General features: G+C 43.7%; 1 protein-coding gene across 1 annotated transcript in view; it reads right to left on the bottom strand.

Moving 5' to 3' along the window:
• Positions 1-5,962: 5,962 nt before the first annotated feature.
• Positions 5,963-12,098, bottom strand: part of CACNG8 (calcium voltage-gated channel auxiliary subunit gamma 8) — a 28,616-nt gene continuing 22,480 nt past the window's right edge. The window contains exon 5 of the mRNA XM_070728558.1: positions 5,963-6,606. Coding sequence (XP_070584659.1) covers positions 5,963-6,606 — 644 coding nt within the window. The remainder of the gene's footprint in view (positions 6,607-12,098) is intronic.

Below are 12,098 nucleotides of genomic sequence, written 5' to 3'. Positions count from 1 at the left end.
AACGGCTTGTAGTATGGCTACAATCCTGAGGTGGGTTCCTTCTGGTTCGGACTGGTTCTATACAACCAGTAATAACTTGGCAGCCTGGGTCACTACAACTGGCAGCGATCCAGGCCTGCCACATCCCTGAACCAACTCTTTCGACAGCACCACAAGTGCCGCCATTTTGTTTTTTGCTGCTGCGCATGAGCAGAGGCTTGTTTTAGCACAGCGTATTCACATGTCCCCATACGAAGCATGTGCAATTTGATTGCACCCACGCTTCGCCTCAGGAATCAAACCAACAGTGACATAAGCCAGAACTCACCCCTGCTTAAATCATGAAAAAGTGGGTTCATCACCTACTCTAAATAGCAATAGCACTTAGACTTATATACCACTTCATAGTGCCTTACAGTCTTTTCTAAGTGGTTTACAGAGTTAGCATATTGCCCCATGGGTCCTCCTTTTTCCCACCTCAGAAGGAGGGAAGGCTGAGTCAACCTTGAGCCTGGTGAGATTTGAACTGGTGAACTACAGCCAGCAGTCGGCAGAAGCAGCTTGCAGTACTGCATTCTAACCACTCTGCCACCAAGGCTCTAGTTCAGCAGTAGCAGTAAAAAAAGCAAATTCCATGCTTGGCATGATTAGGAAGGGAATCGAAAATAGGTTGGCAAGCGTATTGCCTCTGAACAAATCAATGGTGAGACCACACTTTGAGTACTGTGTACAATTCTGGTCACCGCACCTCAAGAAGGTTATAATGGAACTGGAAAAGGTGCAAAAAAGGGCAACAAGAATGATCCAGGAAATGGAGCACCTCCCTTATGAAACCAGGTTGCCTTGGTCTCTTCAGCCTTGAAAGACAGCAAGAGATGACTTGATTGAAGTGTATAAAATCATGCATGGGATAGAAAAGGTGGATAGAGAAAAAATATTTTCTCTATCACACAATACTAGGATGAGGGGCCACTCCCTAAAGCTCATAGGTGTTGTGGTTGGCTCTGGCCCAGCTCCTGCCCCACGGAATGTGGAGATGGATGTGGGGGGAACATCCACATGCCACAGGCCTGTTTTGCTCCTGATAGAATCTCCCGACGAAGGCTCCTCTGACGAAGGAAGCATGAGTAACAGGGAAGAGGGGAGTTTGGCAGACAGCCCAGGAGGAGATCAATCATCCTTATCATCCCTGGATTCTGAACAAGAACGTATGACGGACCCACACATGCGTAGATTGATGCATAGGAGAGAACAACTGAAGGATTGTTACAGGAGATAAGTAAGGCCACCTGTGGTTGGGTGGTGCTGCTGTAATTAGTGCTAAAGATAAAAAAAGAGCAGCGTGCTGGTTTAGCCTTGTAGAAGTGTATCTGATTCATCGTTTAGTTAAGATCGTGGTTTTGCTATTTCCCTGTTCAAGACTGTGCGTGGCTTTTCTGGACTTTGGAATTGGATTCAATTTCCCAGTTACTGGGTGAGAAATTAGATTGCATTTAACCTGTGCCTTGTGTGTACCAGAAAATCCCTTTGACATTTAAAAAGGGAGTTTTTTCTGCTTTTCAGTTGATAAAGACTTTTGGTTTTCCTTCTATCGTGTAGTGTGTGTCTTTTTGGACTAATTACCCTGTAATTACGGGTGGTTGGGACACGGCGGCAGAACAATAGGTAAGAAAGTGAGGACAAATCAAGGGAAATATTTCTTCACCCAGAGGATCGTTGGTTTATGGAATTCACTTCCAGAAGAGGTCGTGACAGCTGTCAGCCTGGATAGCTTCAAGGCAGGATTAGGCAGATTCATGGATGCCAAGTGTATCAGTGGATATTGAAACGGATGTCCAAGTGCCACCTCTATGTTGGTTGAGGCAGGCAGGATTCCCTTGAGTACCATTTATTGGGGGTCAAGGGAAAGGGAGGGTCTTGCCTTCTCTTTCTGCTCAAGATCTCCATGGACAATTGGTGGGCCACTGTGGGACACAGAATGCTGGACTCGATGGGCTTTGTCCTGATTCAGTGTGGCTCTTCTTAGCTTCTTAAGACCACCAAGTTCTACATTGTCCAATGTAGTTGTAGTTGCTCAATAATCCAGTAAATTCTACACTGAGATACACATGTCAATGTAGAGTCTGGCCAATCTGCTGCTGGACAGCTACTATCAGAAACATTTACTAATAGACTTATTTGGGGGCAACAACTGAGACACCTGAAGGTGGGAAGCAAAAATAAACTAGATATTATGTGTATGAGACAAATGCACAAATCTTCCTCTATCAGGCAGCCAGTTCCAGACAGGCTAGCATGTTCAGTCCTACCACTGCAGTTCCCACCTTAACATTTTTTGACCTTACTTGTAGATAACTCTGATGTTAAATCCCTGGCTTTCTTTCACAGGTCCCACTGAATGAGTAATCTATTCTCAAGGCACAAAGCATGTGTGAGGTTTTTCTACCACCCACAGCTTGGATATGTATGCTTTTCTTTCCCTTCAATAACATCTACTCACAAGGTGTTTTCATAGGACTTTATTTGAAAGGTAGATTTCCAGTAAAAATCCATGCATTTGTTTGTTGCTATTATGACAGACAGACAGACAAGTGTTTTCATCGTTAATGTTTCTATTGTTTTCCCCTTCGGCTATGAGCTTCTCCGTGTAGCACACTCACTGGATTTTTGCCAGTGTTTGGTTCCTGTATTTCGAACACTTTTTAAAAAAATACGAAACCCACTTTATACAGAAAAACTTGGAACAGATGATGCTTTTCTACTGCATTTTAAATGTCCTTCTTTCTGAAGAGTTTTTTTTAAAGTTATCATATCATTGTCACAAAAAGAATGAAAAAAATGTCACCCTTCTCTACATTTTCTAAGACCTGCCTCCAAACAAAGAATAATACATTTTTATTAAAACATATGAGGAAAAAAAAAACCTAGTTCTCCAAAATCTAGAAGAAATAGTAAATAGTTTCTTAACTGTTTTTTCAGATTCTCATAATATTAGCTACTGAAAGAACAAAGCATGTCCCTAATGAACATCTTGGCAAACTGTACTTCTATTACCCAAACAATAAATTGTTCAAAGGATTAAGTTACTCTTCATGACAAGTGATTGATTGATAATATGCCATCAAGTCATTTTTTATTCCAAGCAACCACACAGACAGCTTTTCTCCATGATAATTTAACAACATAACAAAATAAAGGTCTTCTGGTACAAGGGTCTCCAATCACGGCAAGCCTTAAGACTTTAAGGCTGGCTGAGGAATTCTGGGAGTTGAAGTCCACTAGTCTTAAAGGTGCCAAGGTTGGAGACTCCCGTATCCTAGTCAACCCCCTCTGCTCAAACAGGAAACCCAATGCCATTTCAGACAAGTGATTGTCCAGTTTCTTCTTAGAAATCTCCAGTGTTGGAGCACCCACAACTTCTGGAGACAAGTTGTTCTATTAAATGTTCTAATTTATCTCCAACCTGGTCCTTTAGGACTTCCAACTGGGTCATGAGGAATAGCTAAGTTAAATCACCTGCTCATCTACCCTGGAATTCTGCACGAGTGATTCCCCCAAGGTGGCAATCTTAAACTTGCTTACTAGGAAATAAACCCCATTAGATGTAGGGCTAATATAATAAAGACAAATAGGACTTTTCTATTAATTCTGTAACCTGTGAAGTCCAAAAGAAAATTCGGTGGCCAGATTGATACTAATTCAGTGAACAACCAGGCAATAAGGTTGCTTAGTCAGAATCCACTACTTCTTCTAATTATACTAACTAAGCAAGACTACAACAGCCTTTGTGGACTGCCTATGTAGTTTCAGCTGATTTGAATGTTTATTTAACCTATTGCAGAATGTGGATCATTTGGTCTATAGTACTTCTCATTCATGGAAGGAGAAGTCAGATTCTGGTGATCCATCTTTTAATTTACATTTAATTTTGGAATGTTCCTTCTATGTTTCTTCCAATCCATTTCCAGATATATTAGATCACAGTTCTCCATTTTATTAATATCTATTTACCGGAACCTTCCCTGAGTCCGTGCTTTAGAGTCACTATAAAAAAAAATAAATAAAAATAAAACAGTACCTATCTGGCATCTGAGTGCCAGTCAACCCGCATAAGCTTTAATAATCTTGATATAAGCCAACTTTCAGCTTTTGCTTTGTAGTCAGGATGTAGCCAAAATAAACTTTGGGTGAGAATGTCGCCAAGTGGAAGATGGGGTAAGTGGTATATAAATCATACACTGGAGCAGTGTTTTTCAATCTCGGCAACTTTAAGTTGCACAAACGTCAATTCGCAGAATTCCCCAACCGGTAGGTTTTTGACAGGGGAATTGTGGGAGTTGAAGTCCATATATCTTAAAGTTGCCAAGGTTGAAAAACATTGCACTGGCCCTGATGGGATCCTATGGGTGCTGCAACGATACAACAAGGAGATGCGAAGTTGGCAGTGAGGATTTCCAGATTCAGGGAAAGCATCCACCCGTGAAGGAAATATGAGGTTAAGGAAGATCCTGTGTTTCACTACTGACCAAAAGTTTAATTAACCAAGTCCTATGAAACATTGCAATAATTTCAATAGTCTCTTCATAAATATCTCTATGCGTATATTTGTGTCTGTGCACTTATAAATTTATCATATATGTAAAAAGTCTTTCTAGGAAGCTGATTCTGGGGTAGGTAGGACTGAGCAGAGATATAAACCATCTCTGTTTCTTTGTTTTAAAGTTCTTCCAGATGTAGAAAAAGAAGATAGTAACATTGGGGGGGAAAAAAAATCTGTCAGCCGATCTACTGCAGCAGCCTTCTCCAACCAGCTTTCTTCCAGATGTGACGAATCCGATCTCCCATTATGTCTCCTGACAACTAGGGAACTGCGGTTGACCGTGTCTGGGAAAGGCTGCTCTGTGGGGTGGACAAGACAAACCACAGGACTAATAATTGGCAGAATGTCACTTCAATATGGACAAGGGACAATTTTATAATACAGCAAAGATTCCCTCTTCTCCAGAGGCAGCTTCATCTCAGGAAAAGCTATGGCTCGGTTTTAAAGAGTTGGGGCCAAAGTCAAGGATAAAAAGGAAGGAAATATGGCAACCACTAGGGGGCAGTAGGTCCATTTAGATTTTCAAACCCGCCCACCCACCTTTTTTTATTTTTTTTTAAATTTTTTAAACTTTTCTCCAGCACTGTTTTGGCACAAACTTTTGTCAGCCCTTAATTAAGCTGCAGTGGAAGAGAGGGTTTCCTTTTCCCTCTGGAGGAAACAAATAATCTCTTGATCTACACTGCAGCCCTAAATTTGGCACAGTATGCTGTGGAAGCCATTTGCAGGAGGCTTAGGAGTGGGGGAGGTGGGCTGGCCCTTCGTCTACACTTGTCCCTTGTTGGCAGGCTGAAGGAGAGGTCTTCACCTAGTGTGTAAGAAGAATTACCTTTCTTCCCCATGAGTAGAGCGTAAATAACCACCAGCATTGCTTTTGGATAGTCCAGGATCAATTCTGGTTCTCCTCCATGGTGCCTGCTTTGAAAGGACCGTGGTGTTTGAGTGGTTTCTTTTAATCTGGGTAATAAGAACAGGTGCACCCCTTTCCTGCAAAGCCCCTTTGGTGAGCCTAGCCTGACTCCTTCATCTCCGTCCCACTAAAATTGTGGTTTTGGACCCTGCGGTTGGGTGAATTATAGGAAGCGAATTCCTGGTTAGGTGGCTGGTTGAATGGATTGAAAGGGGAAGAAGAGAGAAAGGAGGGGAAAGGAGAGGGAGGGAGGGGAGAGAAAGAGGGGAGAGGAGAGGAGAGAGGATGGAAAAGAGAGGAAGGAGGGAAGGGAAGAGAATGAAGGAGAAAAGCAAAGCAAGGGAAAAAAATGCTCACTGGATGGATGGATTTCTCGCTTCTCAACATTCTGAATCGCCTGATATCCTCGGAACGGTGTTGTTTTTCCTTCCCCCTTCCTCCTTCCCGTGCCCTCTCCTCTCTTAGGTCCATCCCTACACTGGCGTGGTCTTCCTGTTGAGTGTGTTGGTGTTGGAGGAGGCATCTTTACCCAGGGTACCAGTGGCTCCTGCTACCCCAGGCCCAGTCACCGTGACTGTCACTCCGGGATCTTTGGGGAAGGTGTTGTGCAACTGTAAGAATCCGCCACCAGTCCCGGTCGCCCCGGAGGTTGTTGCCCCTGTGGAGGCGGTCTCACTGGCACCGCCGTAGAGGGAACTGACGTTGGCCTTGGATGGGTCCCTAGACAGTGTATACATAGAGATATCGGTGGAAGGGAAGCCCTTCAGGCCAACGGGGGAGGTTTCCCGAGACTGGGAGGGCTCGGTGGAGCGGGAGCTGGAGCGTGACCGGCGACGGTATCGGAAACGGTAACTGGGCAGGCGTAAGATGGCTGAGGAGGAGGAAGAAGGGTTCTTCAAGAGTTCCGTGCGGCTTTTGCAATGGGCTTCGCGGTTCTTCTCGATGTAGATGTTAACCGCCAGAACACCAATCATCTCAGCCAGGATGAAGGAAAGGCCACCAAAATAAAAGGACCAGCCGTAAGAATAGTGGCTCTTCTTCTCATCGTCACGCCTTGTGCCAGGGTCACCAGCATTGGCCGAGATGTAGACGATGACGCCAATGATGTTACTGAGGCCTGTATGAGAGAGAGAGAGAGAGAGCGACAGAGATCAAGAGAGATTGGTTGATGATAGACTGATTAACCACCCAGAGTCCTTTGGGAAATCTATCTATCTATCTATCTATCTATCTATCTATCTATCTATCTATCTATCTATCTATCTATCTATCCATCCATCCATCCATCCATCCATCCATCCATCTATCGGACTTGTATGCCACCCCTCTCTGTGGAGGCATATAAATCCAAATAAATAAATAAATAAAGAGGGGGGGAGGAAGGACCCTAAAGAGGTAGTCCTTGACTTGCAATAATTTGTTTAGCAACCATTTGAGGTTACAAGGGCCTTAAAAAAATTACTTGCAACCTGTGTTCCCTCTAATTTTTTTTTGGGGTGGGCGGAAAAGTATAGTGTCTGAGTGGCAGTCCCTTTGGGACTGGGCGGCACAGAAATATTAAACAAACAAACAAACGAACGAACGAACGAACGAACAAATAAATAAATAAATAAATAAACAAACAAACAAACAAACAAATAAAAAACCCACCCTGTTTTGCCTCAGAAAATTTCAAAATAAAATACTGTACTGTGTGTCTATAACAGTGAGCTCATAATAGGGCAACTCTATCAATATCAAAATGCCACTTAAATAGTTGAGCTAGTTTCAAACTAGATTTTGATTCTCTTTCTCTCTTCCTTACTCCCATTCTTTTTATTTCTCTTTTCATTCCTCTCTTTTTTCTATCTGTTTCTCTCTCTTCCTCTCTTCCTCTCTCTCTCCTTCCCTCTTTCCCTCTCGGCTTCTGGGCAGGTTTGGAAAACTCTGAGTTGATGATGATTTTTAAGTGAGCGATTGCTCACTGCTCAGCTTAGAGGGAACTATGCTTGCAACCAATCTTCACAGGTAGTCCTTTCAATGACCATCTGAATTTATAAGGGCATTGAAAAAAGTAACTTATGATAGTACATTTTAGGAGGAATCCTCCTGTTCAATTATCAGCAGTAGAGACTTTCAAGTTTCCAGGTTCTATTATATCTCAAGACCTAAATTGGATACCTAACATCAAAAACATTATCAAAAAAGCACAACAAAGAATCTTATTTCTGCGCCAGCTCAGGAAGCTCAAACTGCCCAAGGAGCTGCTGATACAGTTCTACAGAGGAATCATTGAATCTGTGATCTGTACCTCTATAACTGTCTGGTTTGGTTCTGCAACCCAACAAGACTGACAGAGACTTCAGAGGATAATCAAAACTGCAGAAAAAACAATTGCTGCCAACCTGCCTTCCATTGAGGACCTGTATACTGCATGAGTCAAAAAGAGGGCTGTAAAAATACCTTACAGACCCCTCACATACTGGACATAAACTACCCTCAAGATGATGATATACTGCATTGCACGCCAAAACATGGCAGTCCCCCCCCCATGCCATCACTCTGCTAAACAACTTATTCAGGGGCAGATTCCTCTTACCTGTTGCTACCCATGTGCTGTGCATGCAGCATGGGGAATCTCCTGCATGATTTTGCTTCTGCCTATGTTCAGGAAGCAAAAATGCGCTGAAATCTTGTGATGGGGTATGCGCTTGAGATTTTGGTGATCTGTTGTTCCCCTGCACGCACAGAAGCAAAAAAACCACCAGAATCTCGTGCACGGAACGTCACCTTGTGAGATTTTGCTTCTGCGCATAGGCAGGAAACAAAAAATGCCAAAAATTAAGGGAAAAAACTGGCAGCACCTGATGGACTGGCGCCAGAGCGATAACATGCAAATTGCATAATCTGGCGGCTGCTATCGGTGTGCATTCGCCTACCACACTGGTAGCAACCCAACTCCGAACTGACTTCTACAACACTATCAAACTACCTAGAAGAACTGTATTACTATTCTTCTCATCTTTCCTGTTACCTGTTTCCTTCATCTTTTTATATAAATTAGTTGATTGGATCTTTTGACTCATATTGTTTTATGTAGTATCCTAGTGTAGTTTGTGTTGGTTGCTTATTTAATATTCTATGATTATTACCAAGTGTTGTGTCTTATGATTTATGAGGAGTGCATTTTATGATATTATGTTCATAAATTATCACTTGTTGCTTGTATGTACAATGAGAGCTTATGCACCGGAGATAAATTCCTTGCCAATAAAGAGTTCTGTTCTGTTTGTCCTGTTCTCCCTTCCCTTCCCTTCCCTTCCCTTCCCTTCCCTTCCCTTCCCTTCCCTTCCCTTCCCTTCCCTTCCCTTCCCTTCCCTTCCCTTCTTTCTCTTCTCTTCTTTCTCTTCTCTTCCCTTCCCTTCCTTTCTTTCTTTCTCTTCTCTTCTTTCTCTTCTCTTCTTTCTCTTCTCTTCTCTTCCCTTCCCTTCCCTTCTTTCTCTTCTCTTCTTTCTCTTCTCTTCCCTTCCCTTCCTTTCTTTCTTTCTCTTCTCTTCTTTCTCTTCTCTTCTTTCTCTTCTCTTCTCTTCCCTTCCCTTCCCTTCTTTCTCTTCTCTTCTTTCTCTTCTCTTCCCTTCCCTTCCCTTCCCTTCCCTTCTTTCTCTTCTCTTCTTTCTCTTCTCTTCCCTTCCCTTCCCTTCTTTCTCTTCTCTTCTTTCTCTTCTCTTCCCTTCCCTTCCCTTCCCTTCTTTCTCTTCTCTTCTTTCTCTTCTCTTCCCTTCCCTTCCTTTCTTTCTTTCTCTTCTCTTCTTTCTCTTCTCTTCTTTCTCTTCTCTTCTCTTCCCTTCCCTTCCCTTCTTTCTCTTCTCTTCTTTCTCTTCTCTTCCCTTCCCTTCCCTTCCCTTCCCTTCCCTTCCCTTCCCTTCCCTTCCCTTCCCTTCTTTCTCTTCTCTTCTTTCTCTTCTCTTCCCTTCCCTTCCTTTCTTTCTTTCTCTTCTCTTCTTTCTCTTCTCTTCTTTCTCTTCTCTTCTCTTCCCTTCCCTTCCCTTCTTTCTCTTCTCTTCTTTCTCTTCTCTTCCCTTCCCTTCCCTTCTTTCTCTTCTCTTCTTTCTCTTCTCTTCTCTTCCCTTCCCTTCTTCTTTTCTCTTCTCTTCTTTCTCTTCTCTTCTCCCCTACCCAATGGTGCTTGAGCGCAGAGGGCAGCGATGCTGATGGAGGTCTGGGCCACTGGGGATAATGGCTAAGTTATGGCTGGACACCAAGCATAGTTGGCAACGGTTGCGACAGCCAAGTGTGGAGGGCAGTGTTGGAGACAGCAACTGGATGCAGAGGTCGATGCTGAAGGCAGCGGTTGGGGTGACTGGTCTGTGCGGCAACCAACTGCTGGACAACTGAGGCCTGAGACACCATGGAGAACAGTAGATACTGTGAATGATGGTCTAACATCCATCGCTGAGGGTGATGGCCAGGCAGTTGGTCCATGCAGTGACCGAAGCATTAAAGATAGCAGCCAAGTGCTGAGGGCGCCATTGAAGATGACCATTATGCCAGCGGGCTCCTTTTTTGGATCTGGAACTTCTGCTTTCACTACCGCGACTACTACAGACACCAGGAGGGGGGATGATGGTGGGGGGCATTTCCATCTGTTCTAGGCTTGTATCCTCCTTTGCCTGGATTTTTGCCCCAGCAGCAACCCCTGCTGGCCTTACATTAAACCAGAAAGGTACCATTGTTTCAACTATCATCGTACCTACAGGACTTTCTCTGGGGGAAGCCCTGACTGGATTAGGAGAAATACGTTCCCTGAACAGAAGTACATTTATGACAGGATTACTAAGGAGAAGGGACAATTTGTGCTAGACAATCGACCTCCTGATATCAAGGAGAGAGGACAAACTCTGGTTGGGTTGGGCAGTGTTTTACATTCTTTTTGTATGCCCTGTATTAGCTAACCATATATATATATAAATATTTAAAAATAGTATTGTTATAACTTGTGGAGGGGAGTGCCTGAGTGAATGTATGAAGAAGATTAGGCCCCACGGACCCAGATCCCGTCAACTAAACAATGTTGTTTGGCAGGACCCAGGGGAAGAGCCTTCTCTGTGGTGGCCCTGGCCCTCTGGAACCAACTCCCCCCAGAGATCAGAATTGCCCTCACCCTCCTCACCTTTCATAAGCTTCTTAAAACCCACCTCTGCCGCCAGGCATGGGGGAACTGAGATACTCTTTCCCCCTAGGTCTTTACAATTTTATGCATGGTATGTCTGGTTTTATAATAAGGGTTGTTTAGTTGTTTTAGTATTGGATTGTTACATGCTATTTTTATCACTGTTGTTAACCGCCCCGAGTCCATGGAGGGGGGCGGCATACAAATCCAATAAGTAAGTAAGTAAGTAAGTAAGTAAGTAAGTAAGTAAGTAAGTAAGTAAGTAAGTACGTACATACATACATACATACATACATACATACATACATACATACATACAGTAGATGATCTATGAGGAATGAATGGATAGATTGACTGTATAGGAAGAATGAGGGAGCCGGGGGCCAAGGCCAGAGACCCCCCCCCCCTCGCTGGGTGAGTAAATAGAAGCATAAGTGCCTAATGTCTTATGTGCCTAATGGCCCTGTCCTACTGTCTTATTATCCTTTCTATTACTATGTTTTACTTATGTTATGTTATGTTAATATTATTTGTTGGACAAATAAAATAAATAAATAAATAAATAAATATGCATGAGATGTGTGGCTTGCTGGGGAAGAGGGAGGCCGGTGGGATGAGGGGGTGAATCTCAGGGGTGGGGGATGGGAGAGAACTGGAGTAGCACAGTTATGACTGGGAGAGGCTGATATGGTGGAGCCGGTGGGTAAGCCACTCAATGGGGAACAGAACTTGCTGCTTCAAAATGATGACTTGTTCTGGCCCCTCTGGTTTTGCTTCACTGGGCTCATTCCATATAGCTGGTGACAGGGAGTGCCATGGCCCTAGTCTCAGACTACTCCTGTTTAATGCCAGGTCCATTGTCAACAAGGTTCCCCTTGTCCGACATTTACTCTTGGAGGAGGGGGCTGACCTGGAATGCATAACTGAAACCTGGCTGGGCCATGACAGAGGTGTTCCTCTCTCGGAAATGTACCCAGACGGGTTTCAGGTGCTGCATCAGCCGTGACATCAGGGAAGGGGTAGAAGAGTGGCAATCATTGTTCAGAAGACTCTTAGTCCTCGCAGGGTCCCTGCCCATGAAATTGTTGGGTGTGAGTTTCTTCTCTTGAGATTGGACTCAGAGGTTTAGTTGGGTTTGTTGTTAATGTACTTGCCTCCCAGTTATATTGCAACAGCCCTGCCTGTAGACCCATTCAGAATAAACCAAGCCTGCAACTCCAAGAATTGCCAATTAACATTTCTGGTTGCTTTTGTCAGAATGCAACCAGAAGGGGAAAAGTGGTGATAGTTGTGAAGCTGAAGGAGGATGCATGAAGCGGTACAAAGTGAGTAATGGATCAGAAGAGGTGGATTGCAATAATCTCTCTAGAGATCCAGAGGACGACAGTTTGCATCTACTCACTATACAGGTCAGTCCCCGATTTATGGCCATTAATTCAATGTGATGATGGTATTGAAAA

Source organism: Erythrolamprus reginae, chromosome Z, assembly GCF_031021105.1.
Source record: "Erythrolamprus reginae isolate rEryReg1 chromosome Z, rEryReg1.hap1, whole genome shotgun sequence".
Lineage (NCBI taxonomy): Eukaryota > Metazoa > Chordata > Lepidosauria > Squamata > Dipsadidae > Erythrolamprus > Erythrolamprus reginae.
The sequence above is the reverse complement of the archived record's forward strand: the minus strand, read 5'-3'. Positions and strand labels throughout refer to the sequence as shown.